The sequence below is a fragment of the Glycine soja genome, chromosome 11 (assembly GCF_004193775.1).
Source record: "Glycine soja cultivar W05 chromosome 11, ASM419377v2, whole genome shotgun sequence".
NCBI classification, from domain to species: Eukaryota; Viridiplantae; Streptophyta; class Magnoliopsida; order Fabales; family Fabaceae; genus Glycine; species Glycine soja.
In genome coordinates this window covers 9734823-9758213 of record NC_041012.1, presented here as the reverse complement: position 1 = coordinate 9758213, position 23391 = coordinate 9734823, and the positions used below count along the sequence as shown (strand labels likewise).

Here is a 23391-nt window from a genome sequence, read left to right as displayed (position 1 = left end):
CTGCGGGAGAAAGAAGGGGTAGGTTGGGATTTTTTTTAAAAATGGATAGTGCATGATATACATAAGGATGTGTAGGATTCAAGTCCCGAAATGTTGTTATCTATTGTTCCTTTCAGGTCGAATAGCTATTTATTAAGATTCGTAAGGCTCATTCGAATAGCTTATAGGATTCACAATCCTTACATCAAAGTGAATATAATTAAGTTAATTATGTTATAAAATAATTATTATTATTATATATAATATTAAAATTTTTAATATATATTTAATACATATTTAAGTTATATAATAAGTTTTTTAATAATTAGTTTTGATTTAATAATTAATTTTTTTGTATATATAAATTTTTATCCAAATCTATGATTTTTATTTAAAATTTATATATGTAAAAAAACATATTATTAGATAAAAAATAATCGTTACAATTATATAAATTTATATTTGTATTAAATATATATACTAGAAATTTAGTATTATATATAATAAAATTAATTATTTTATAACATAATTGATCTATTAGTTTAATTGATTAAATCATCATTTGTATGAGATTGTCAATATGGTTCATACGAATTAACAATTGGAATGGGTCAATCTGAATTATGAATCCGTATGGATATATGTAAAGATAATGTCGAAATTATAAAAAGTAGGTTGTACTCAAGGAAATCCTTCAAGATTTTAGATACAATTAAAATTTTAGTTGCACATATCTTAGCTCTTGAAAATATTTCTTTTTCCATTAGATAAAACATTTGTTTTAAAAAAACTTGAATGATAATGGTAATGATACCAATTTTGTAATTTATTAATTTATTTTTTGTTAAATTATTCACAATTAATATGTATTGTATTGAATAATAAACTGAATCATATAAAAATAATTTTTAAACTATCATAAAAAAATAAATTATGTAGGATATGTTTGTTTAATAAAATAAAGTTTTTTATATTTGTCTAAACCTTAAAAAAAACTTTTTTATTATTAATAATTAAAAAGTAATAATAAAATGTTCTCGTATATACTAGTCTAAATGAACTCCTACGTGGGATTCTCTTAAAACTTTTTTGTGATTTACATCAATGAAGAGTCCTCAATAAATATAAAAGAGGAGCATACCAACAAAATGACTTTCACGCTCAAGTCAATATTCGGGATAGTAACAATATATTATATACGAATTGTGTGTATCCAGTGAAGGTTATAATGGGATATTTATAAAGAACCAGATAACATGTATCACAATTTTCACATTTGTCGTGTTTATCCAAATAATCAGTTGCAGATACGATGAGTGTCATTCATATATAATGTCCAAGCTTGTGACAGTAGTGGTTATATGACGTCAAAGATTGATTGTCAAGTGACAAATATCCTAAGGATCATGAAGGTGCATTAAGTATATGATAAACATTGATGAGACAGACCAATAGGGCAATCAGTTACCAAGTAAGACTACCGAGTCTTATTGTACTTCCCCAAGAGATATCATCTATATATGTAAATTTGTATTTACATTTTTATTATCTTAAAAATATTTTAAATTAAATAAAACAAAGAAAAATGAAAAGTAATATTTTTTTTGAAACAGTTTCAGACACCAGTTTCGCTAATTATTTTTAACCGCTTCGTTATTTCTCCACCAATTTAATCATCTATGCTAATTCTTTTAGATTTTTAGATCATCTTTTTTTAATATTTTTTATTGTTGCATTACTTAAAATGTTACGTAATGTTTAAAAATGCAAAACAGTTTACCCACGATTCAACTACCGTTAGATCCTTGAACCTAGAACAATGTCTTCATCCGTTCAAACACCAGTTTGGTTTTAAAAACTTTGAAAAGTGTTAACCAAGCAAAAATAAACCCCTTGGAATATTGACAATTATTATGAAAAAATATCCACAAAATCATACATTTTCGGGAAGAAGCATGCTCCTCCCCTAACAAAAAGAAAAGAGAAAGACACACTGTGTGGCGCCATGGAGCACATTTTACTCACTTTGGACATGTAGGGTGGAAGGAAGCTAAAGAAACAACCAGTTTACCACTACAAAAAGAATGAAAATAAGACCAACTGATTGGTAAAGAGACAACAGCTAACCAAAACAAAAACAAAGAGAGTGTTCATCTCTATATAAATAAATAGTTACATACACATCTATTATGCCAATCTTGTACCATTAACATCCAGCAGCTTTCAAGAATTTATCAAAGGGGCTTGCAGGTGGTAGTTTCAAAGAATGTTGCTGTCCAAAGTCATATGAACATAGGCGAACTTGATATTGTGCTTGAATTGGCTGCTGACTCACTAACTTCAGATCACCTTCTGAATAATCCAGTGTCTACAGAAAAGGCAAAGTAACAAATAATAATCCTTTCGATGTTAAAAAACAACTTTATGTATAATCCGAACTTTGGACCTGATTGTAATGCATCATGCAAAGGTGTCACCCTTAGGTTCAGAGTGTGTGTGTGTGACCAAATGGTCGGCTCTCCATATTTGTAGCAATAAACAAATAAATGATTTAAGCTAGTGATTGATTTTTTCTCTCTCTCTAAATAATACAACCGGTTATTAAGATTAAGATATTGGGAGATTAAGAATATCATCTATGGAAGATTATTAGAAAAAAAAAGTTTTATTATTGGCTTTGAATCATAATAAAGCAAATGATTTGCTACTGTCTTTAGGTCTGTAGGTATAACCAATTGAATGTCACGTAGATCCTGAAGAAAATATTATTCTTTCACTATATATTTTTCTTTTGCTAAAGAAATAAACTCTCGTGATAAAAAATTACTAACCTTAATTGGCAGAGGGGAAACTTTCGTTTCATTTTCACTTGAAAGAACTAGTGCCCTAGTCTCCTGCTGGTGCTTGAAACTGTGAAGAATTGACATTTTCTGTTGTTTCCCTGTTACAAGTGCCTCACACTGGTTCTTCATTTGATCATAAGGTACAGGAGTTGAGGAAATGGGGAAACTTGCCACTTGTCGTGCGGTTTCCAAAACCTATCCATACAATAATCCACATAGTATCTTTAATCCGGCAGAAAAATACAAAATTGATTTAAAATACAGTCACATAGCCAAGCAACCTGAACCAAATATAAAATCATATCTTTAAAAGAAGAAACCCAGTCTCGACTCTCCAGCTTATACAAGATAGTTTTAAAATACAATCACATAGCCAATCAGCTAAAACTAAATATAAAAGTGTGTCACATTTTACCGATTGTAAGAGTTGATTAACACTTAGAATGTCCGGGCTATTGCTAGATAGTGATGATTTACGATCTGACTGACTTCCACTTGGTTCGGGCTGGGTCTCTTCATCCATCAAAGCTAATGGAGCCACAATCTAGAAACAACACGTCATAGAAGTAGTAACACAGAAAAGTTTTCTAAAGCCACTTAACATAGATGCAAAAGCAATTTTGAGGAAGTTTACCTCGTCAAAATCAGGGAACTCAATCTGAGCAAGTGGAGAAGACTTCCCTGGTGTCTCCATAAACAATGGAGGCCCCAGGGGATATGCATCATCAGGAGAAAACCCCTGCACAAGTTGCTTCTTTATGCTTGACAACTCATCCTGGTTAATATGAAAAAAATCATGTTATTTATACTTACCCACTACTCACATATTCCTTTGCAAGCAACTCAATTGCAACTATTTTTTTGTAACATTCTGCATACCTAATATAATATTTGCAAGTATCTCATACTCAGTAAAAGCTTAAGTATAAAATTCACCATTGATACCAACTATAATGTGATTTTACTGGTCAATGTGCTTAACTAATGGAAAACTGAAATACAGTAGTGCCTACTTCATCCTCCTAACCCTGGCTACTTCCCAACCTTGAATCTAAGCAGAAAGAAAAGAAATTCACATTACCTCTGATAATTTAGAAAATTTAGTCAAGAAGCATGATATTACAGTCTCTTTCAACTGCTTGTCATCCAATTTTACTGCTGACAGTGTCTTCATAGCTGACACATCATCTTCTTGAGATCCATAAATTATGTTCTCCGGTTCTCTATAAACAGCCTGCAGCCTGACATCATCGATCAACTCAAGAAAAGGATCTACCTGTGGATTTACAACACAATTAATTTACCTGATCATTATTAAAAAAAAAACAAGCAGATAATAAAATTCAATTAAAAAGAAAGTTGAATAACAAGGACATGGAATAGGGATCAAGATAAGAGATTCAGGGATGAAACTAACAGTTGTCTCGGTCAGGAATGCTTTAACTTTCTGAATTAGCTCGGGGAAATTGCCTGCCCTGGCTGAGAATATAAGCATGTATGATGCCATAGTAAAAAGAGATCTCCTGCGAGATGGTTGTAAACCTCCTTTAACAGGCAAGTAGAGAACAGGCATGTCAGAAAATTTGCAACATAAAAAACAGTTATCTCAACTAGTTGGGGAAGAGTGATAACACTTACAAGTTACAACAACACATTCTACATTATATATATATATATATATATATATATATATATATATAGAGAGAGAGAGAGAGAGAGAGAGAGAGAAACAGTCACACCATTGCTTGTAGTGGAAAACCATGTATAGTCAATCAACTATTTTAGGAAAAAAAATTATAGCAGTCTAGCAGATACAACTCAACCCACAAAAGACACAACCTCACACACAGGGCTATGGGCTTGGAATGTGGATAATGCTGGTCCGGCTTGTGAGGTGAGAACTACCCAAGCCTTATATGCACTACTTAGGTCATATCACTACGAACACAGGACCAAACAGACCCCTCTCAAAACCAGCACAATGAAGGCAGCCCCAGGAGGCTGCAATTAAGGCGGTTTTCCAACCAATATTTAAACCACAGCCGAGAAGTTAAGGCAATGGGCTATAGGCTTGAATACCATGTCAAAATTCATCTTAAAAACAATTGGCATTAAGTGAAGTTCTCTAACAGGTATTTAAATTGCACCCCAGTAATTGAGGCAGCTGATGTGGAACTTTCCAACAATAGGCAATTTGTATTATATCCAAATCAAGTTGATGTAGAAAGAATTGCGCAAAGAAGGAAGCGTGTCAAGATTATAAGATAAAAAAAATCACTTATATGTTCAACTTACCTTCTTGGTCCAGAGAGAGGCTCATGAGGGAAAATGCCAGTTGGAAACATCTTACTAAAGCCATGTAACTGGATGTCTGTCAAAAGCAATTCACATCATCATGAACATAGACAAATTAATTAAATTATTTGGTTTATAAGCTATCAGGATTAATAAAAGAAACTATGAAAATATGGCGTTTCTTTTTACATTTCCAAAAGGATTAAAACATTTAAAATGTTGGCCACTGCCACAAAATGCTGTTGATAATTTCACACAAAATTGAAATACGCATTGATAGCTGTTCTTGGCCCAGGTAATAGTCTAAGAATATGAACTAGGCCGCTTTATAATAACATAAGATTAAGATATAATAGTACAAGAGACCGCCGCAACAGTCAACCGGTAATTAAAAATGTAAACTGTTATAAATAATTAAAAATAAAATAAAAATGAACAAAAACATTAGTTTATTGTCTTTAGGGACTTTAAGTCTAAAAAATGGCATTTGCATTTTAGTATTTTACCAATCTCACCTTTGAACGAGTGAACAATAAAGCAATGCTATAAGTGTGAGCCATTGCCTCAAAATTTGCAGGGCCACTGTCCAAAGATGTTGCTTGAACCCAGATTGAAGAAAGCAAGAGACTCACTTGGTGACTGCTTAACCGAAAAGAACTTAGCTCCTGAAAAAATAAAGAGTTAAGTCATGCAATATTTATTAGCAATTACAGCAAAAGGAAATGTCTAAGGTCCTCTACACTATTGGAAAAACAAAACTAACCAAATCACTTCCTAATCTAAGTAATATATTGGAATAAATAAAATTTGTATAAAATATAAAACAAGAAGAGTAGCATCCCCCCTGCCACCTCCAAAAAACAACTATTGTGTTGCATGTCTACTAATACAATTAATAATGATGAATAAAATAAACATTATAAACTAAAAAAGTGATAAGTAAAAAATTCCATACATGTTGTCCATCAGTTAGAGCACCAGAAAGGATGTGGCCATGATATGGATGAACTGCATATTTCCCACTAACACTAAATACTGCCTTTCCTTCCATAGATTTCCCATTGATCTGTTCTGCTCCCAAAAAGCTTTCATGCTGAATGGAGAAGCTTTCGCTTGGTACCTTCTGAGAAATATTTGTTTTTTGGTCTAACTGGGGAGAAAATGGAGATGGCATAAGTACTAAAGAAAAGATGCTGTGTGCTCCAACTCGTGTTTCATGGTCAGGATGAGCCATCGCCAGGAGCAATTGATGAAACAAAGCATCAGGGAAAGCCTGAAAGGACGAAAAAATACCCAAAAGTTTATACAGTTTACTATCAGGCATATGGAAAAGTCCATAGCCATTAGAAGTAACTCTGAACACTTGCCTTTTTGTGATATGATACATTAGGAATGGACATGATTAACTTTGCAGTTTGATAAACAGCAGAGATTGTTGTTCCTGCTATGATGGCTGTACTTGAGATATTCTCTAACACCACAGCCATCAAATCAAGAATGGGTCCGACATCCCCAACCTGTTATTCTCAAAATGTTATATAGTAGAAGCAGCATACAGTTTGAAAGACAAACAAAATGTTATGCATACCTTTTTGGAAAGATGTAATATACACATTTCCAAGGCAAATTGGAGTTCAGTATTCAGCTTAAGCCCATCATTTCCAGTGCTGGAAGCTTCAGCCGAATTTTGCAGACACTTCCTTAAATGTTTAATGAGATCAGATATTGCACCGAGTATTGCAACTGAAGCCTGTTGCTTCAAATTTTGTGCAAGTTTTGTTGTAGTGTTAATGATATTAATCTGAAGGATAGGCTGCTTAGCAACATTCTTATGATCCAAGTGCTTGACCAAAATGGACAAAAGAAGACAGGAGTTATCTCCTGGTGTGTAAAAAGAGATAATCAACATACTGAAATAAGAGAAAATATTTTTTTTTAAGGAAAATCATGTCACTGAATAATGCACGGTTACCTGATTCTGCTAAAAGAGATTGTAAGTACATCAAAACATGATCAGCAACTCCTTTTTCAGAAGACCATTGATTTTCAGTATCAAAATAGTGAAAAAGAGGCTCTAGGACACGCCGTAATGTTGTAGCTTCCCTTGCCAATTTGACCATATGATACAAGCAAACCTTTGACCAATATGTAGGATCTTTAGCAGTATTCCTGTAAAAGATGTGAACACATAAGGGCTTTGGGACCATGACTGTTGGCTTCAAAATAAAGGATGGTGAAGAGTAAGGTGCAACATACAACACATAGTCTATCTCAGTTCCAGTCACAGCTTTCAGCAACAAAGGATCCTTCTTAGTGATATCTGTTGAAGGGTCTTCTAATTTGGGAAATCCCTGTACTAACAGGTCCAGGGACTCTAAATTCAGTTTATCTTCCATGACACGTTTGGAGTTAGATTGGAGACTTGGGTAATTCTCCAAAGTCACTGATATAATCTATTTCAATTACCAGCCATCCAACAAGAAACAAAAAAGAAAATAATTAGATTGGGAAAAACTCTGTTGCTACAAGTGCAAGCTGAGCTCTATATTAAATACCCAAGTTTGGGTTCAAAATTTGAAAAAATAAAAACAAAAAAATCAAACTTCAACAACAAATGCATCCCTTGTTTATTTACGTCTCTTTTTGTACCATTGAACAATAACCAAAAGAAGGAAGAGTATGGAAATAGTACTCACTTCATCCAAATCCATGGAAAGATGGGAATGCTCACCAATGAAACGCACCTATCCGCAGAAAACGGGGGAAAAGCAAAAGGTATCAGCAAGCAAAGGTACAAGTGACCTAAAAGGCAGGTGACAAAAGGATACTGTGGCAGGAATAGCATAACCACTAACCAGTTCAAATTATTTACATCTCACTCTTAAAATCATTTACAAAATCAAATCTTCTAGCCTTTTACAGCTATTAACAGATAACATGATCAGTGATCACTAAAACTGCTAAAGACCATACATTTATCCTCACCTCTAATTTACATTCTAATCCTATGCATGGAGTTCATATTCATAAAAATAGTTATGTGGTTTCTTGTGTATTTGATTGCTGAAGAAAAGAGCAGTCCTTAATCCTCATTATGTCAAATTACAGGAATGAATAAGCAATTTCCAAAAGACATAACTGATAAACCAGAGAAAGGAACAGTACCATATATGATAGAGCTTGTAGTCCAGCTGAACGTAGCCGCAGAGTTCGTTCGTCTTCCCCCACTTCTTGAGCCAGTTGACATAGTTTAGGAATAAAACCCTCTAAGTTGAACATGTATGTACCATCTGTCTATTTTTAACTTAATAAAGTCAGGATCAAAAAACTTAAGCCTTTTAAAAAAATTATATGCTGTCTGCAAAATGCAATATATAGCAAGTAGCCTGAGTATAAATGCAGTTAGCACCACCAAGCCACCACCACAAAGGGGAAGTATGATTTTTGACCTTCAGTGGTATCCATTTTTACTGCCTTCATGAACTTTCACACAGAGACCAGAAAGTTAAATTTAAGCAAAGAATTCAAAGGGATGGCAGATCTCTCTAACTATGCATCATCCACATAAGTCAATCCCCCAGTGAACAATGTTAATTCCAAAAAGTCATTAAGGTTTAATAACCAACTACCTGGCAATCTAAAAACTCAAAAAGAGCGTTGCAGCCTAAGATCCTGATTTCATCTGTTCGGGTTTGTTCTAGAAGAGTCCGAATGATCTCTAATAAACTACCAGCAAAAAGTGGCCTGCAAAATTAGGAATTATAATTTTAATATCATCACATATTTGAAATAAAAAAGAAGAGGCCATCAAAGAAAAAATATTGACAATGTTTTATACTATTACTAATTATAAAATAACCAGTATTATGTGGGGAAAAAAAGTTTTTAAATGACATCATATTTTATATTTTTTTTCTTTTTCACACTCCTTAAAATGTATTTAACACAACTTTTAGGATATTCAGCTCACTGCACAAATGATTGTAAATAACAACAGAAAAGGAAATTGTGTAGTAAATACATTTATTATTAGATATATTCAGTGACTTAAGATTGATGTAGAAATTCAAAGAGCGGATCATGCTAACAAGTGCCCTAAGGGAACTGGTTAAATAACATTAAATACATCCTATTAAATGCTTTCAATTACTCAGAGAAAAATAATAACTTTTGTGTTTATGGTATACTAATACTTTTTTTCCAATAAAAACATTCTAATTTTTGTTTCCATAAATAGCCTCCTTAAGGCACTCGTTAGCATTTATCTAAAAGAAACAGATTTCTCATTGGATTATATATCAGGAGCATATAAAATTTACAAATACAATGACTAGAAACTTTCGATCTAAAACTTTATGCATGCAAAATTTTCTTCGAGAAAACTATGACTATTTATTGGGAAAAACCTAAATCCCACATTGGCTAAAGATAGTGCCAAGATAGAGTATATAAGTGGAGGACAACCCTCATCCTATGAGCTAGCTTTTGGGGTTGAGTTAGGTCAAAACCCACATTCTAAGATGGTATCAAAGTCTATCCTAGATCCATTCAAAGGATTACTCACCATGTTATCCACGCACCAAGCCCAAAAATGTTGGACATGAGAAGATGTATTGGAAAAAATCCAAGGCCTACATTGGCTAGAGATAGGTGCCAAGATAGAATATATAAGTGAAGGGTAACCCTCACCCTATGAGCTAATTTTTGGGATCAAGTTAGGTCCAAATCTACATTTTAAGACTATTCATTAAAAGTGATTTTTTCAGAATGATGACAATCTATATCCATGTCATTAAACTTACATCTGCTCCTTACATGACGATAAGAATTTCCTGTATATGCACAAGACAACTTTCACTGAGCCAAAGGTTTCATAACGCAAATCTTTGTAACATATTTGCTCCAAGTTATCAGTAATCTGCAATATAAAATACCAAAAAAAACTTAAATGGAAGCCAATGAGATTTCATCCTGCACCAAAGATAACTTAAGACATAAAGTACTTTCATCATATTATCATATTATTCCAATCAAATAGTTTCTTAAGAGAATTATTATTATCTAAATTCTTTTTGTCATGTCATAAATCATAATTTGTCTTGATTGCATGATGTAATTGAACCTGAAGTGATAAAGAAAATAAAAAACTTCCAGGAATGACATTACCTTGGGAATTCTTAGGGGGTTCTTAGAAGCATAGTCACATAGTTTTCCAATTTTTCTATCATTAAGTTCAGCCTCCTGCCAAACACAGTAACTATCATGCATATTAGATGATGTGAAGAACAGAGGAAATAAAAAGGACTGAGAGGGGCTCCAAACCAATCCAAATATTTATTAAATTCTGATAATATTTACTAGAATAAAAAAATAAAATTGTCATGGATCCTGCTGTACCCCTTTTCTTCAGGAAACTGAAAATTCTTATTCAGGACACAATAGACTATTTACTAAGAGTGGCAGTGGTAAACTAGCGAAGGGAAATGATAAATTGAATGCAAAATCTAGATTAAAAATTGCATAATGAAGTCACTGATGGCAAAGAAGCATGTTTTAAAAAATACACCAGCCTCTGAAACCAATACACTTAAAAACCATCCCATGATATATTCCCAAATAATTGCTAAATCAAGGAAAAATCTTGCTTCGATACCCACGTTTTTTTCCTGGATATGAGTACCTTGATGAGTTGCCAAACATATATTCATTGAATACCGTTAGCTTTCACAATAGACGTTGAAGCAACCAACAGGTGTTTAATATTTAACCACAAATCAATGTACTGCTATGCAAGGGGAAAGAAAGGGGTAACTATAGTAAGCCATTAACCAACATAATAACAACTAACTAACAAGCAAATGGCATATCATGAGCTGAAAATATCACCTGATTGCGTGGGAAAATATCAGCTAGCAACTTCTTATAACGCTTCACCGGTTGTCTGGAGCTTGCCCGCAGAGCAGGACAGACGCAACAGAGGTTGCCACAGACAGGCACAACCTGCCTGGACATAACCCCCATTTTGCTATGGACCCTGAAAAATCTCCTCAATATCAATCAACTCACTTTGCAAACCACCTCCACAATTCACATTCCAGCAACAACAACAACATAATTTCACAATTCATCATGCTTACTACTTCAACTTAATTAAAACCCAGACAAAATCCTCATCTCAAAAGGTTTTAAAGAATTCAGGCCAAAAAAGAAAGCAAAAATCAAACAAGGGCTGGAAAGTGGAAACCAAGCTATATAAGCTGCATTGACTTACCCAAAATTCAAACAGTAGCAAAATCAAGGATCTCTTGCTTCTCTAGTCACGATCTGGATTGAACTCTAACACAAAATATCAGAAATCACTCCAATTAAAGCTGGGAAAATTGTGGCACACGACTCTCTCTCTCTCTTCTCTCAGATTCAACATCAAAATTGAAGAAATTAAACAAGGGAATAATAATAAATATAACTAATATAATCTTCTGAGAATAATGACAATGGGGTCAGAGGGGTTGAACACCCCACCGACATTTTCGTTGTGTTTCGTATGGATATTAATGCTTATTGGAAAACTACGCTTCGTTCCAGCATCATCAACGTGTACTTAGCTACTACTACTGTTCAGTTAAAATCATCAAGTGAAATGAAAATATTAATAGAAAAAAAGAAAACCACGCTAACGTCACCATTGGTGTGGTTGGGAAGTTGACTGCACGATGACTCTGTTGCGCTTCATGATCGATCGTTTACGCGCAAATCATTCAACGTCGTGACATTGATGCTTACATCGTTTCTCATCGACAACTATATACTACATAAAAATAACGAATAAACATGCAAAAAAAAAAAACACATAGTAAAAGTTTTTTTCTTAACTGTACTTTTTACCTCAAATTTTAAAAATTTAGGTGAATTTTACCTTCAATGAATCAATTTATCGCATTTTACTTCTTACTTTTTACCAAGAATAAAATTTACCAAAAATAAATAAATAAATAATGTAATTACATTAAAATATTTGTTGTGTTGACTTATTGATACATTACTGTTTATGTTAAAATAAAATTATAAGATTGATCCAAAAATTGAAGATGGATGAAGAGAAAAAGAAATAAAGAGAAATTGTGAGTTCGAGTTACTCCTAATAATATTCTTAATAAAATTAATATTTTTTTAATTAAAAAAATTATGTATGTTGGAATAATAAATTATAATTGAAACTTATATAAAAGAATACTTCATAGTAAACATAATTATTATTTATTATTTTGTAGATTTATTTAGTAATTAAGATAAGATAAGATGTGATATTTGTTGGGTTAAATTGTCTGCACACCATTAATGGGATGTAACTTTTTACAGCATGATACGATCTTCATTCTTCAGTAAGAAATTGAGTTAGAAAACAAGATAAAATAGTATCTTTCTCTCACTCACCATACTATTTGTTTGTCATCTTTGTCTTTCGTATCTATTTAAGACTTAAGATTAAGATATTTTTTTCAATTTAATTTTTTAGAAAGTTTGGAAAAAATATTAATTAGGATGGTTTTTCCCACGAAACAATTAATTCTATTGTTTTTATATGTGTAATCAGGCACGCATTGCAAATATTTTCTGTGTGTTTTTTTTATGCGTATGTGTGTTTCATGTAAATTACTCTTATCCACACAAAGGTAATTTTCTCTTTGTAAAAGGCGAATTTGTTTATTGCGTTTTTTCCGTAGAATGTAAAGGTGTGATTGTTCTTGCAAGTTTCACATTTATAAAGGGTAGAACATGCTTAGTATTTGACATGCATTAATTTGCTATAGTTTTTTGTTTTTATTTTAGGTGTATGATGTTAAGGTACAATACACATGTGTTTTTAATAAACTAATGACATTCGACAAAATTCACCTTAAACCAACATATATTTTTAATATTTTTGGGTAATTAATTTTGAAAAATGCCTTAGATTGGTAAAAAAAAAACAAATATAGTGCTGTGTATTTATTTACTAATTTTTTGTCCATATAATGATTGCAATCACCTAAAAAGCCCAACGGTCCGAAACTTGATTGGCTTTTGAAAAAGGAAAGTTCTTTTTTCTTTTATCTTTATTGACTGCTTGGTGACATTTTAGCCTGTGAGCCATCTTGCCCGGTGACTTTACTATGCTTTATAAAAGTTTAAGAATTTTATATGTTAATGTGATAAAAAAAAAAGTGATTATTGAAATAATATTATTTTGTTATTCCTTGTCCTTGAAGTAATCGTTGAGAATTAAAAGTAAAAAAAATAAAAATAATAGAAGGATAAAAATTTACCTTTTCTTATAATGAAAAGATGAAAAAAAAAAGGAGGCGGAGAAGATAGAAAAACTTGAATTTTGAATTAGAGAGGAATTTTTTATTTTTTAAAATTAATTTTTATCTCTTCTTTCTCTTTATTTTCTTGTGAATTAAACAATAAAAAATATTTTTTTCCTTTCCTCTCTTTTTGTTTTCGTTTCATTCTAATAAAATATTAATATTGCTAATACATTTTTACTATAATATTTAATAAAAAATATTTATTATTTTCTTTAAAACGATAATGGTTTATAAAAAAAATCAAAAGGTGCAAAGAACAATAAAAGACTTGAATATGATTATATATATTTTTTGTAAGGTAAGATAAATATATGATTATATTTTAAGAAATAAAAATATATTTAAGCATTTTATGATTTGTTGTTCTTTGTATCACTTGATTACTCGTGCAATTATAATCTCTTAGCATCATTGTGAATCTCTTAACTTTGTAAATATCATCTTGTCCACTGCTAAGTGTTGCTTGTATAACTTGCCTCACAAGTTTAAATTCATTGTGAACCTTTAAGGGCTCAGGTGGTTGAATTTACAAAAATCGCATCCAACACACAATAGCCTTTTTGTATGATAGAGAATGATGAGAACTTTCATGGAAATAGGAATGTGTAGGGGGCATGCACATCATCTAATGTGATGGTCATCTCCCATGCAAAAAACCAAAATGAGTTAGTGTTCTTGTTCTTATGCTTAGTAAATGCAAACAATATAACTTTATTTGCTATGTGATATTGTGTGCATATAAGAGGAACCAAACACTGACTCCTCAACATGCCTCTTTACCACCTTATTTATGGGCATATCTAGGATTTTATTTGCATGATTGTCAAGCTTCAATGTTGCCTTGCCTATTTACTCCCATAGTTATGGGGGTAATATGGTTCAAATAAGACCTTAATATAAAATGGTCTAAAAGACCTACTCTATATGGAGGCAATGTAGTCCATGTCCCCCTCAACTAGTTTTGGTATTACCTTAGGTGCCCCTTGTGCCTCAGATGTATCTATATATAAAGCAATGGGGACAATTATCTTTTCTAAGTAAATTATTTTACTTGAATGTATTGAATACATATTTTTTTGCCCCCATAAAAAATTAGGTGTTGCCCCAATTAGAAGATTATTTTAAATAAATGAATGTAAAAAGTTGAAAAGATAAAAGAAAAAATAAATTGATATTAATTTTATTTACACTATCATGTTAGTTTTTATTATTTTCATTTTTTTCTAATACCCTTTTAATAAAACTTATACTATATTCTGTCTGAGAAAATATTAGATTATATTTTATCCCTACTAAAAAAATATTGGATTTGTCACTAATCTCAAGTGCAATAGAAACCTTAGGATCAACATAGTTTAGCGTTGCATCAGTAGTCATGTCAACCTACTACTCCTACAACTTTGTCATAGATCTCTACCTACAAACATGAAGTTGTCGATGGTGCATGTTCATCTTTGGATGAATTTGTATGCTCTTCCTTAAGGCCAACTCTACCCATGAGTATGATATACCGTGCATGCTACACAACGAACCTACAATCAATAAATTAAAAATGCATGGATTTCAATTCAATTCACATATACACAACAAAAATATGTTTTCGTCAAATCTTTAAAATAGAAAAAAAAAAGTCGAGCGTAAGATATCATATGAAATTGAGAGAGAGCTTGAGTTTTAAAAAATTAAGGACAATTAAAGCTCATTTTTGACATAATAATGGAGAAGGTGAATGAGAGAAAGAGAATGAATAAGGGGTAGGGTGATGTAGCTCCATGTAGAGCTTATAGGCCTTGGATCTTCTTCATCAATGGAGTCAATTGCTTCTTGAAGATCAATGACAGCGAAATGGAGAAGGAAGAAAGATGATTGGAGACACCACTTCAAGGAGAAGATGAGTCAAGAAGAAGCTCACCACCATAGGAAACCATAAATAAGAGCTTGAAGGTAAGAGCAGATGAGTGGAGGGAGAGGGAGAGAAGAGGCACAGAATTTTATACCTCGAATGAGGTCTAAACTTTGAAGTATAATTCTCAAATGATCAAAATTCAAAAAAATGTACACACATGACCTCTATTTATAGTCCAAGTGTCACACAAAATTGGAGAAAAATTTGAATTTTTATTCAAATTTCACTTGAATTTGTGGAGCCAAATTTTGGAACCAAAATTTCACTAATTATGATTAGTGAATTTTAGCTATGATTCAACCCACTAATCCAAGATCAAGTCCAAGATTTTCCACTAATTGTGCTTAGGTGTCATGAGACATGTAAAACATGAAGGACATACACAAAGTGTGACTATATGATGTGACAATGAGGTATAGCAAGCAAATCCTCACCTCTCCCTCTAAAATTTAATTGGATTGAACTTCTCCCAATTCAATTAAATTTATTTCCCAACACACACATCAAATATTCACCTAATGCATGTGAAATTACAAAACTACCCCTAATACAAAAATTAGTCTAGGTGCCCTAAAATACAAGGGTTGAAAAATCCTATATTTTTAGGGTACCCTACCTACATTATGGAGTTCTAAATACAAGACCCAAAAATAATAAAACCTTAATCTAATATGTACAAAGATAAGTGGACTCATACTTAGCCTATGGACTCGAAATCTACCCTAAGGCTCGTGAGAACCTTAAGGCCTTCCCTTGTATATCTGACCCAATCTTTTTGGAGTCTTCTATCCAATACCCCTGAAGGGTAGGATTGCATTATAGGGTGCAACTGAGAAGGAGAAGGGAAGGAGGTGCAATAGAGAGGGAGAATGGTAGAGTGTGGGCTTGTTTTAAAGGTTTAGGGTTGGGAAATGCTGGGGTATTTTTGTCTTTTAAAAAAATTTAAACGGGGATGTTAATAATAATTTGGGGTGCTAATAGTAGATGCCTTTTATGTGCTGCAGAAAATCAGTTGGGCGTTTTCTGACTGACCCAAAACGGTACTCAGAAAGTGTTGGCCCAAAACGGCAAGCACGGCTCCGCTAGAAACAGCCAACAGAACAACCAACGACCTCGTACAGAACCCGCGATTGGTCGAGGTCGAAATCTCGAAGGCGAGAAATAAATTGAAACTGAAGCAGCATATCATATGATTCCACGATGGAAGTGTCTGCATCAGCATCAAGGAGGAGGAACAACAGCATATGCATAAAAATCTCGTTGCTTATTCTCGTAATCTTTCACTTTTCATCCACAATCACTGCTATCAGGAAAGATGTTGGCTTTCAAATCATTCATCCCTGCAAAACCACCGTTCAAGGAAGATACCTCCTTTCAGATGATAACGGTTGGTCACTCCTAAAAATAACATTTTTTTTTGTTTTCGTAAATTATTTATAATATTAGTATTATATTATATTATATTCCATAAAGTTTGCTATCAATGTTCTATTGATTGATTGGTATTGGACCTATTGTATTAATTTGCATTGATTTGGTAGGTTATGTGTGTAATGCCGCGTCTGTTAATTCACGCTCTCGATGCTGCCCTCAAAGAGGGGAGAAATTCTCTTGCCAGTGAGTTTTTTTCTGTTTCCTAACTGATTTATTATTGCATTTGAAGGGAACAATTGAACAAACAAATACTAACAATTATGTCATTGCTATCTTACATTGTGACTTTTGATTCCATTTGCAGTGGATGCAACCTTCTTTCACAATGTTGCAACTCTTATGAATATTGTGTTTCCTGCTGCCTCAATCCTGCTTTAGTAATCTCTCTTATTTGATATTTCACTTTCTTTTTTTGCCCCCTTAATTCTTGCCACTTTTTAGGGTATGATCCAATTGAACAAAGTAAAGGTCTTAGTGTGTGTTGTCTTAATTGAACAGATAAGTAAGGAACAAGTGCTGAAGATGAAGGTTGCCAAGCCTACTACTGCGAGTAATGTTTCTATCTCATTACTTTTCCATTTTGTTTGGATGTAATGTAGAGTTTTATTTGGAGCCTTGGATTGACTAGCCTAGACATCTTACCGATTTCATACATATTTGCCTCAACGATGAATGCGTTTCTGATTAGGATCGTTGCATGTAAAAAGGAAGGCATTAATAAGCAATTAAGCATAAACAATGATATTTTCATTTCTCTCTCTGCTCTCCTGATTTTGCCTAGGTTCTCTGTCTGCTGACTGGTTCTTAAGTGAACCAAAATCTCCTATGCATGTTGGAGTAAGAATTTTACTTATTTGTTCAGATACACATCATTTGATTTTTTGGCCAGGGACTTATTCAAGTGTTTTTGACTACTGTGCTGGGAGATGCCGTCATAGTTCTGAGAGTGTGGTGAGTATACTCCTGCATTCTAGCTATCTTGTTCTTGAAGTTTTAACTTTTAGAAATCTACTTATATGATTACCTTTAATAACATACGCTCCCCCTCATTTACAAGGTTACTTATTGCCTTATTCTATTAAAATGAAAACTCTTTTCATTGCAACTGATTTTTGTTAGACTTGATTTATAAGCTTTTCATATTAGTCTATATCTAGGCATTTATGATGGAGTTGACTGTGTTCCCATACACTTATATCACAATCAGCAAAACAGTTTATTTGGAGCATAGTTTTTGTTCTTTGTTTTCTCTCACAATTGCATGGGTATATGTGTTATGCCTATATGGTCGCATTACCTTTTAGTATTTACCTTGTAGAACGTCTTTCTTTAGATACACTAAAATGGAGTCCAACAGTAGTTACTATTTCAGACATATTCAAGAGTATAGGAGATCACAGGATTTTTAAATTTTAGTTTACAAAGAACAAAATACCACCATGGACAGGCTCTTTTTAAAGAGGAATGTAGATGTCTTGGTGCCTAATATCTATATGTTTCCTAGCTGTTTAATGTTTACAAATTACAATCAAGTAATGTTGTCCCATTCGGGAGTTTAGGTAAACTCATAAGGCCCTAGTAAACTTGAATTGTAAAGTTGTAAGTGTTTACATACTCAAAAATATTATTTAAAATCTTTTTCTATCAACAAAAAAAAATAGTCTCAATAACCGAACATAATTAAATAGTATATGCTTGATTAATATAGAAAATTCCAACTTTAAAACAAAGTAAATAAAAGAAATAAACTAAAAACATAACTCAATACTATAATACTAGAAGTTTGGCCTAATAGAACAAAGTATTATTATCAGTTTCATAAATCAAATACATATTGTAAACAAAGGAAACTCAAATATCCAATAAAATCGACTAAAACTGTACATTTTGAGGCCAAAACTATGTGTAAGCTCAAACTTGTAAACTTATCAGTTGAATTGAGAGTTTACTGTTTTGTCAGTGTACATAAACTCATACAAGTTTGACAAAAGAAGTTTGCGTGTGAGTTAGTTTGTTTTTGTAGCTTAGGATCGGAATTCATTAGAGTCCAAGAGTTAACTCGAGCTTGAAAAACATGCTTACAATGAGTTGCCAATGTTTCTATCTTGATGTGTAATGTTTCAGGTCCATGAAAATGCTTATATTAGTGACTTCCACCACTGCTTTTCTCTGTCATCAAATTCTTCTGGTAAGTCTGGAGAGGAAACTGTTATATTAGTAATGCCTAGTAATTATGCTAAGTTCCTAATTGTATTTTGATCCACTAAGGTGCAGAGTCTAAAACCTCATCAGAAGTGACGCAGATAGCCTAGTAATAATTATAGCAGCATAGGATTTTGCAGTTTGCCTTAGCCAATGAGAAATTGACGGTAAAATAATATTAGTTAACTAGTCTTTCATAGGAAAGAGCAGGCTGCAATCCATTTGAATGACATTGTACTTTGTATTCTAAAAGATGTTAAGATAAACATGTTACAATTATGTTTTTGTTATAGAAAGGTTGTGGTTTAGGACTTTTTGTTACCAATACTTTATGATTTTGTTCTATTTATCACGATTAAAATAAAATCTATTCCTTTTCATGCATTGAAGCAGGGAAAAATAGTACTCTCACAGAAGCAAGACTGAGTGGCATCAATGTTGTTGTTGGGAGGTGAATTATTATTGAGATTGCTTCTTTCACTGAGGCTGACATTTGCAGTTTCTTGCTATAGCATAGCAGTTGAACCTCTTATAACTTGTTTGACAGGCAAGGTGAATCATGTAATTCAGTTTGCAAATCAAGAGGACAATCATGTGTCCCAAATAAACTTGTGGTGCTTAATAGTTGTGACATGTAAGTGATGCGTTGAAATTGTGTTCTAAATAAATTCTGTTGCCGATGTATTTATGTATTTAAATGGTACTCTTTACTTTGTGCAATTTGTCCCCACCGTGCACAAGATGTCTAATTTTATTAATGTGCATGATTTTCATCACATATTTAGTTTTCTGTACTTCCTCTTTTTAGTTCCACCTTTATTGTTGCTTTGTTGCAAACATACTTACCAGTTACCATGGATAATGTCTTGGCACAAAAAGCAATATTGAGTGAGGAATGAATACCATGCATGCTGATAATTATTTCTTTCCTTTTGATGTACTGATCTCATTAGTTGGTCTTGACTATGTTGGCAGTATTCAGAAATATATGAGCTGCAAGGGATCTTGCTTGGCAAGTGTCGGAGCTGATCAACCTGCTGAAGTTGTTTATGATGCCCCAGTGCATCTGGTAATAGTTATGATTGAACAAAAATACAAACCTGTTAGATTCTAGAAACTGATGAATACTGATTAACTAACAGGTGATTTTTTTCCTATATAAATTGGATTAGATGATATGATGTCATAGAATCCCTTACTGATACTTGGTATTTGATGGGTTCTTTTAAACTGTGAATTTCATTTGAAATAGCTTGTGAGCTCAACCCTGTATATAACTCTTTAAAATAACATTCATTTCATGTGTGACACCCTCACGGAACCATTGTGAATTGGTGGTTTTAATTTCAAAACTCCATGTTGGAGGTGGTGTCCAGTTGGTCATCAATAAGCCATGGGAATGGTTCTAGTGGCTTGTAGCCTTTTCATTTTATCTTCAAATTCCACCAGTGACTAAAGTAGTAATAGGCTGGAAAATCTGAGTTTTAGATGGTCTCCCACATTTTCATTGACTATAGGCTATATTAAATACTTATGCTTATTATGCAGTAATCGTACAATGTACCAAAATCTTTCCACGGAAATTAGAGGATATGGACATTTAAATTTTGTAGTTTTCTGGAAATATGAGTGTGTCAATTAAAAAGACTGGAATGTGTATGGCTGAAATATTCAGTTAGTTTGAACTTCTGCAAAGCTGATGTAACTTGTATCAGGGGAAAAAAGTTTGAGGACATTTATAATTCATATTTGCTTTGTTATTTTCAGAATCCAGGATCATGTTTGTACACTGAAACACAGTCTATACTTTCTTGTGATGGTTTACATCAGCACACAAGAAGACTGTGCCCCTGTGCATAGTGTTAGCTGGGTAAGTCTTGGTCACTTTTGACATTGTTGAATTTAGTCTATATTATGTCAAACATCAAAATAGCTTTCTTTATTAGTTTGCTATGGGAAAAATTAAGAATTCTTCGGAACTAAAGTCAAGTTTGGAACGATGTCTTTTGTAATGCTGAGTTGGGTGGCTAATTTTCTTGAGGTGGAAAAGTATCTGATTTTCGTGCTGCGATACAAACTTACTTTGTTTTTTTTTTGTTACATCTGATGTACATGTAGTAGATTTCGTTGCACTAAAAAGGTTGGTTTCAAAGGTGGCAACTCTTGATTTGATGTACTGACCAAGAAGGCAACTTGTGTAAATCATCAACCCTTGGAAATTATATGTACCATCCATTTGCCCTCATGTTGTAAAATTTAGCTCATTATTATTCCTTTCCAAATTTTGTAAGAACTCTACTTTAGTCTGTATTTGGAAGTTTTGGAGAGAATCTTATAGAGATAGAATAGTAGGAAAGGAAAATAGGCCAAATGGCTTATAAACAGAGGCTGCTTTCCTCATTTTGAATGGACTATCATTGGAGGGAATGAGAAGGCAAAATGTTGTAAGTATAAAATTGGTATTTGTGATCAATGTAAAAACTTTTACATTGTGTACTAATCATAATAGTTATTATAAATGTCAATATATTTATCATATTGATGGTTTGTAATTAGATAATAATATAAAATATCTTTTACATTGATAATGCATATATTATTTATATTTATTCTATATTTTAATAAAAACTCATTATTTATTTTTCAAGTGACTGAACTTATGGAGCAAATAATAAATGCTGAATTTTTTAAAATAAAAATAAACTCGTTATCTTTATCGCTCCAATTTGGTTATGAACAAAAAAATGAGGGTGAACAATTCTCTTACTTTCTCTTCTCGTCTGTTTGTTTTGACTTTTGTCTTACCTTTTCTAAACTTCTTAGCTTCCTAACAATAATATTACACGCATCTACACAAATATCTTTCATCTGTAATTTTTATTTTTTACCATCCTCTTTCCCGTATCAATCATGCTGAAAAACTAAAACTCAAAAGTAACTAGCAAAAATTATTGTCCTATTAACATCTCACGTGTTAACAACCAAGACTTTGTAAAATGCGGTCAGCCTAATTATAAAGGCAAAGAAAGTTTAAGAGCACATTGCTCCCCCGAAGATACAATGAAGAAACCACTTGCACAGTTGCACTGTTTGATAATAAATTAATACTAATAACTACTATATGTTTATCTTATACGTAAAATTTAACCTCCAAATTAAAGTACATCCATTCCTCTATGCACTCAGAAGCTATAGTCCGTTTTGAAGATCCTCTTTGAAGAAGAACCATTATCCTTTAATCCTGTGGCAGAGATTGCTCCTCCATTTTCCTTGTTCTCACCATCTTTTTCTTTTTCTTCTTTGTCATCAACTACATCAAAAGCTGGGTGTTTGAGAACGTTGTTGAGCAACTGTGTCCCTCTGAGAGCGTTTGTGAGAGGCAAATGCCCCTCTGGGGTGTCATCATTGAGCTCCCAGATGAACTCAGTGGGGAAGGACCTGTAGTTGTATTGCTCCATCTCAGTGTCAAGCTTCTTCATCCACCCAACCTTGATGAAGAACTTGGTGAAGTCCCCATTGGCCTTCTCCAGTAGCTTCTTCTGCACGCTGTACCCGAATTTCCCGCCACTGTACTCCCTCCAGAGGGAGTCTATGGCCCGCAGGCCACCCTCAGAGATGAACTTCACCTCCGAGAAAAAGACGTAGCCACGCTTCTGCGCGGCTTCGCCAGCTAGGACGATAAGGAGACGGCGCGTCTCCTCATCGGCCAATTCGAAGTTTTTGTTGGAGAGGTGGTGGCGGAGGAGGTCAAAGGAAGGGGTGGTTGGGGAGGTGGTGGAGGAAGAGGTGGTTTGAGAGAGGGAGTAAGTGATGTGTGAGTTTGAAGGAGTGTGGGAGATAGTGATGTTGGGGTGTATAGGGGGTGTAGGGTGTTTGAGGAAAAGTGATGTGTGGGGTGGGGTGTCTGAAGGGTGATGGCGTTTGGTGAGGGAATGGTGGTGGTGTTGGATGGAGTAATGGAGAGAGTTAGTTGCCATTTTAGTTTGGAACATGAAAGAATGAGAGAAAGGATAAAAGAAGACCGTGTGTGTGTTTGTGTGTGATGTGATTTTGGTTTTTTTTTTGTTTTTTTTTTTATATGGTGGTTTCAACTTTCAAAGGTTTTGCTTGGAAGAAGAGGATAAGGAATGTGTGGGGAGGGACTGTGATGAGTTAATCAAAAGTAATATAATGGGAGTTTGTGATTGGCTGAATAAGGGTGAGGCTAGATCACTCTCTCTATCTGCACCTGTCTTTTCTCTCCCTCAACATAATTAATTTCTTTAGTCCATGAAATAGACTCCTTTTCTTTTCTTAGAAACTAAAATATGTGGCAGAATGGACTCCTTTTCTTTTATTTTCTTAAAAAACAAGAGAGAGAAAAAGAAGAAAGAGTGTGGTA

At 33.2% G+C, this 23391-nt stretch overlaps 3 protein-coding genes across 7 annotated transcripts; 1 reads left to right on the top strand and 2 right to left on the bottom strand.

Annotated features, from left to right (window-relative positions):
- Nucleotides 1-1849: 1849 nt before the first annotated feature.
- LOC114374779 lies at nt 1850-11910 on the bottom strand. 3 transcript variants are annotated; one of them, XM_028332462.1, is made up of 21 exons: nt 11801-11910; nt 11389-11453; nt 11004-11151; nt 10284-10358; nt 9920-10035; nt 8747-8861; nt 8283-8411; nt 7814-7861; nt 7374-7570; nt 7090-7286; nt 6706-6998; nt 6485-6634; nt 6073-6390; nt 5633-5782; nt 5118-5193; nt 4240-4367; nt 3904-4098; nt 3457-3597; nt 3238-3366; nt 2811-3017; nt 1850-2347 (listed from the first exon to the last, which is right to left on the bottom strand). In XM_028332462.1, the coding sequence occupies exons 3-21, from the start codon at nt 11136-11138 to the stop codon at nt 2186-2188; spliced, it is 2961 nt and encodes a 986-aa protein (XP_028188263.1). In that variant the 5' UTR covers nt 11139-11151; nt 11389-11453; nt 11801-11910; the 3' UTR covers nt 1850-2185. The 3 variants fall into 3 exon arrangements, with proteins under 3 accessions (XP_028188263.1, XP_028188262.1, XP_028188264.1); XM_028332461.1 differs by lacking the exon at nt 11801-11910 and having other exon boundaries at nt 11389-11752; XM_028332463.1 differs by lacking the exons at nt 10284-10358; nt 11004-11151; nt 11389-11453; nt 11801-11910 and having other exon boundaries at nt 9933-10035.
- A 4503-nt stretch (nt 11911-16413) lies between these two features.
- Nucleotides 16414-21546, top strand: LOC114374075. Of its 3 annotated transcripts, none has more exons than XM_028331671.1 (11): nt 16414-16761; nt 16916-16991; nt 17113-17185; nt 17307-17358; nt 17698-17759; nt 18933-18996; nt 19401-19461; nt 19558-19644; nt 19986-20079; nt 20778-20880; nt 21132-21546. In XM_028331671.1, exons 1-10 carry the CDS (start codon nt 16575-16577, stop codon nt 20868-20870), a joined length of 849 nt encoding a protein of 282 aa, XP_028187472.1. In that variant the 5' UTR covers nt 16414-16574; the 3' UTR covers nt 20871-20880; nt 21132-21546. The 3 variants fall into 3 exon arrangements, with proteins under 3 accessions (XP_028187472.1, XP_028187473.1, XP_028187471.1); XM_028331672.1 differs by having other exon boundaries at nt 16415-16761; nt 19404-19461; nt 21129-21546; XM_028331670.1 differs by having other exon boundaries at nt 16415-16761; nt 21129-21546.
- Nucleotides 21547-21945: 399 nt separating this feature from the next.
- Nucleotides 21946-23070, bottom strand: LOC114373505 (tetrapyrrole-binding protein, chloroplastic-like). The gene has a single exon (XM_028330979.1). It carries the CDS (start codon nt 23000-23002, stop codon nt 22193-22195), a length of 810 nt encoding a protein of 269 aa, XP_028186780.1. The 5' UTR covers nt 23003-23070; the 3' UTR covers nt 21946-22192.
- Nucleotides 23071-23391: the final 321 nt, after the last annotated feature.

Excerpts from the sequence above, each read along its gene's own strand:
- LOC114374779 (XM_028332462.1), bottom strand. The coding sequence starts at position 11,138 with ATGGGGGTTATGTCCAGGCAGGTTGTGCCTGTCTGTGGCAACCTCTGT. Across the intron at positions 8,412-8,746 it reads TTGAGTTTTTAGATTGCCAG|ACAGATGGTACATACATGTT; the intron begins GTAGTTGGTTAT and ends AGTTAAAAATAG. Across the intron at positions 6,999-7,089 it reads ATCTCTTTTAGCAGAATCAG|GAGATAACTCCTGTCTTCTT; the intron begins GTAACCGTGCAT and ends TTTACACACCAG.
- LOC114374075 (XM_028331671.1), top strand. The coding sequence starts at position 16,575 with ATGGAAGTGTCTGCATCAGCATCAAGGAGGAGGAACAACAGCATATGC. Across the intron at positions 17,186-17,306 it reads GCTGCCTCAATCCTGCTTTA|ATAAGTAAGGAACAAGTGCT; the intron begins GTAATCTCTCTT and ends TTAATTGAACAG. Across the intron at positions 18,997-19,400 it reads TCTGTCATCAAATTCTTCTG|CAGGGAAAAATAGTACTCTC; the intron begins GTAAGTCTGGAG and ends CATGCATTGAAG.
- LOC114373505 (XM_028330979.1), bottom strand. The coding sequence starts at position 23,002 with ATGTTCCAAACTAAAATGGCAACTAACTCTCTCCATTACTCCATCCAA.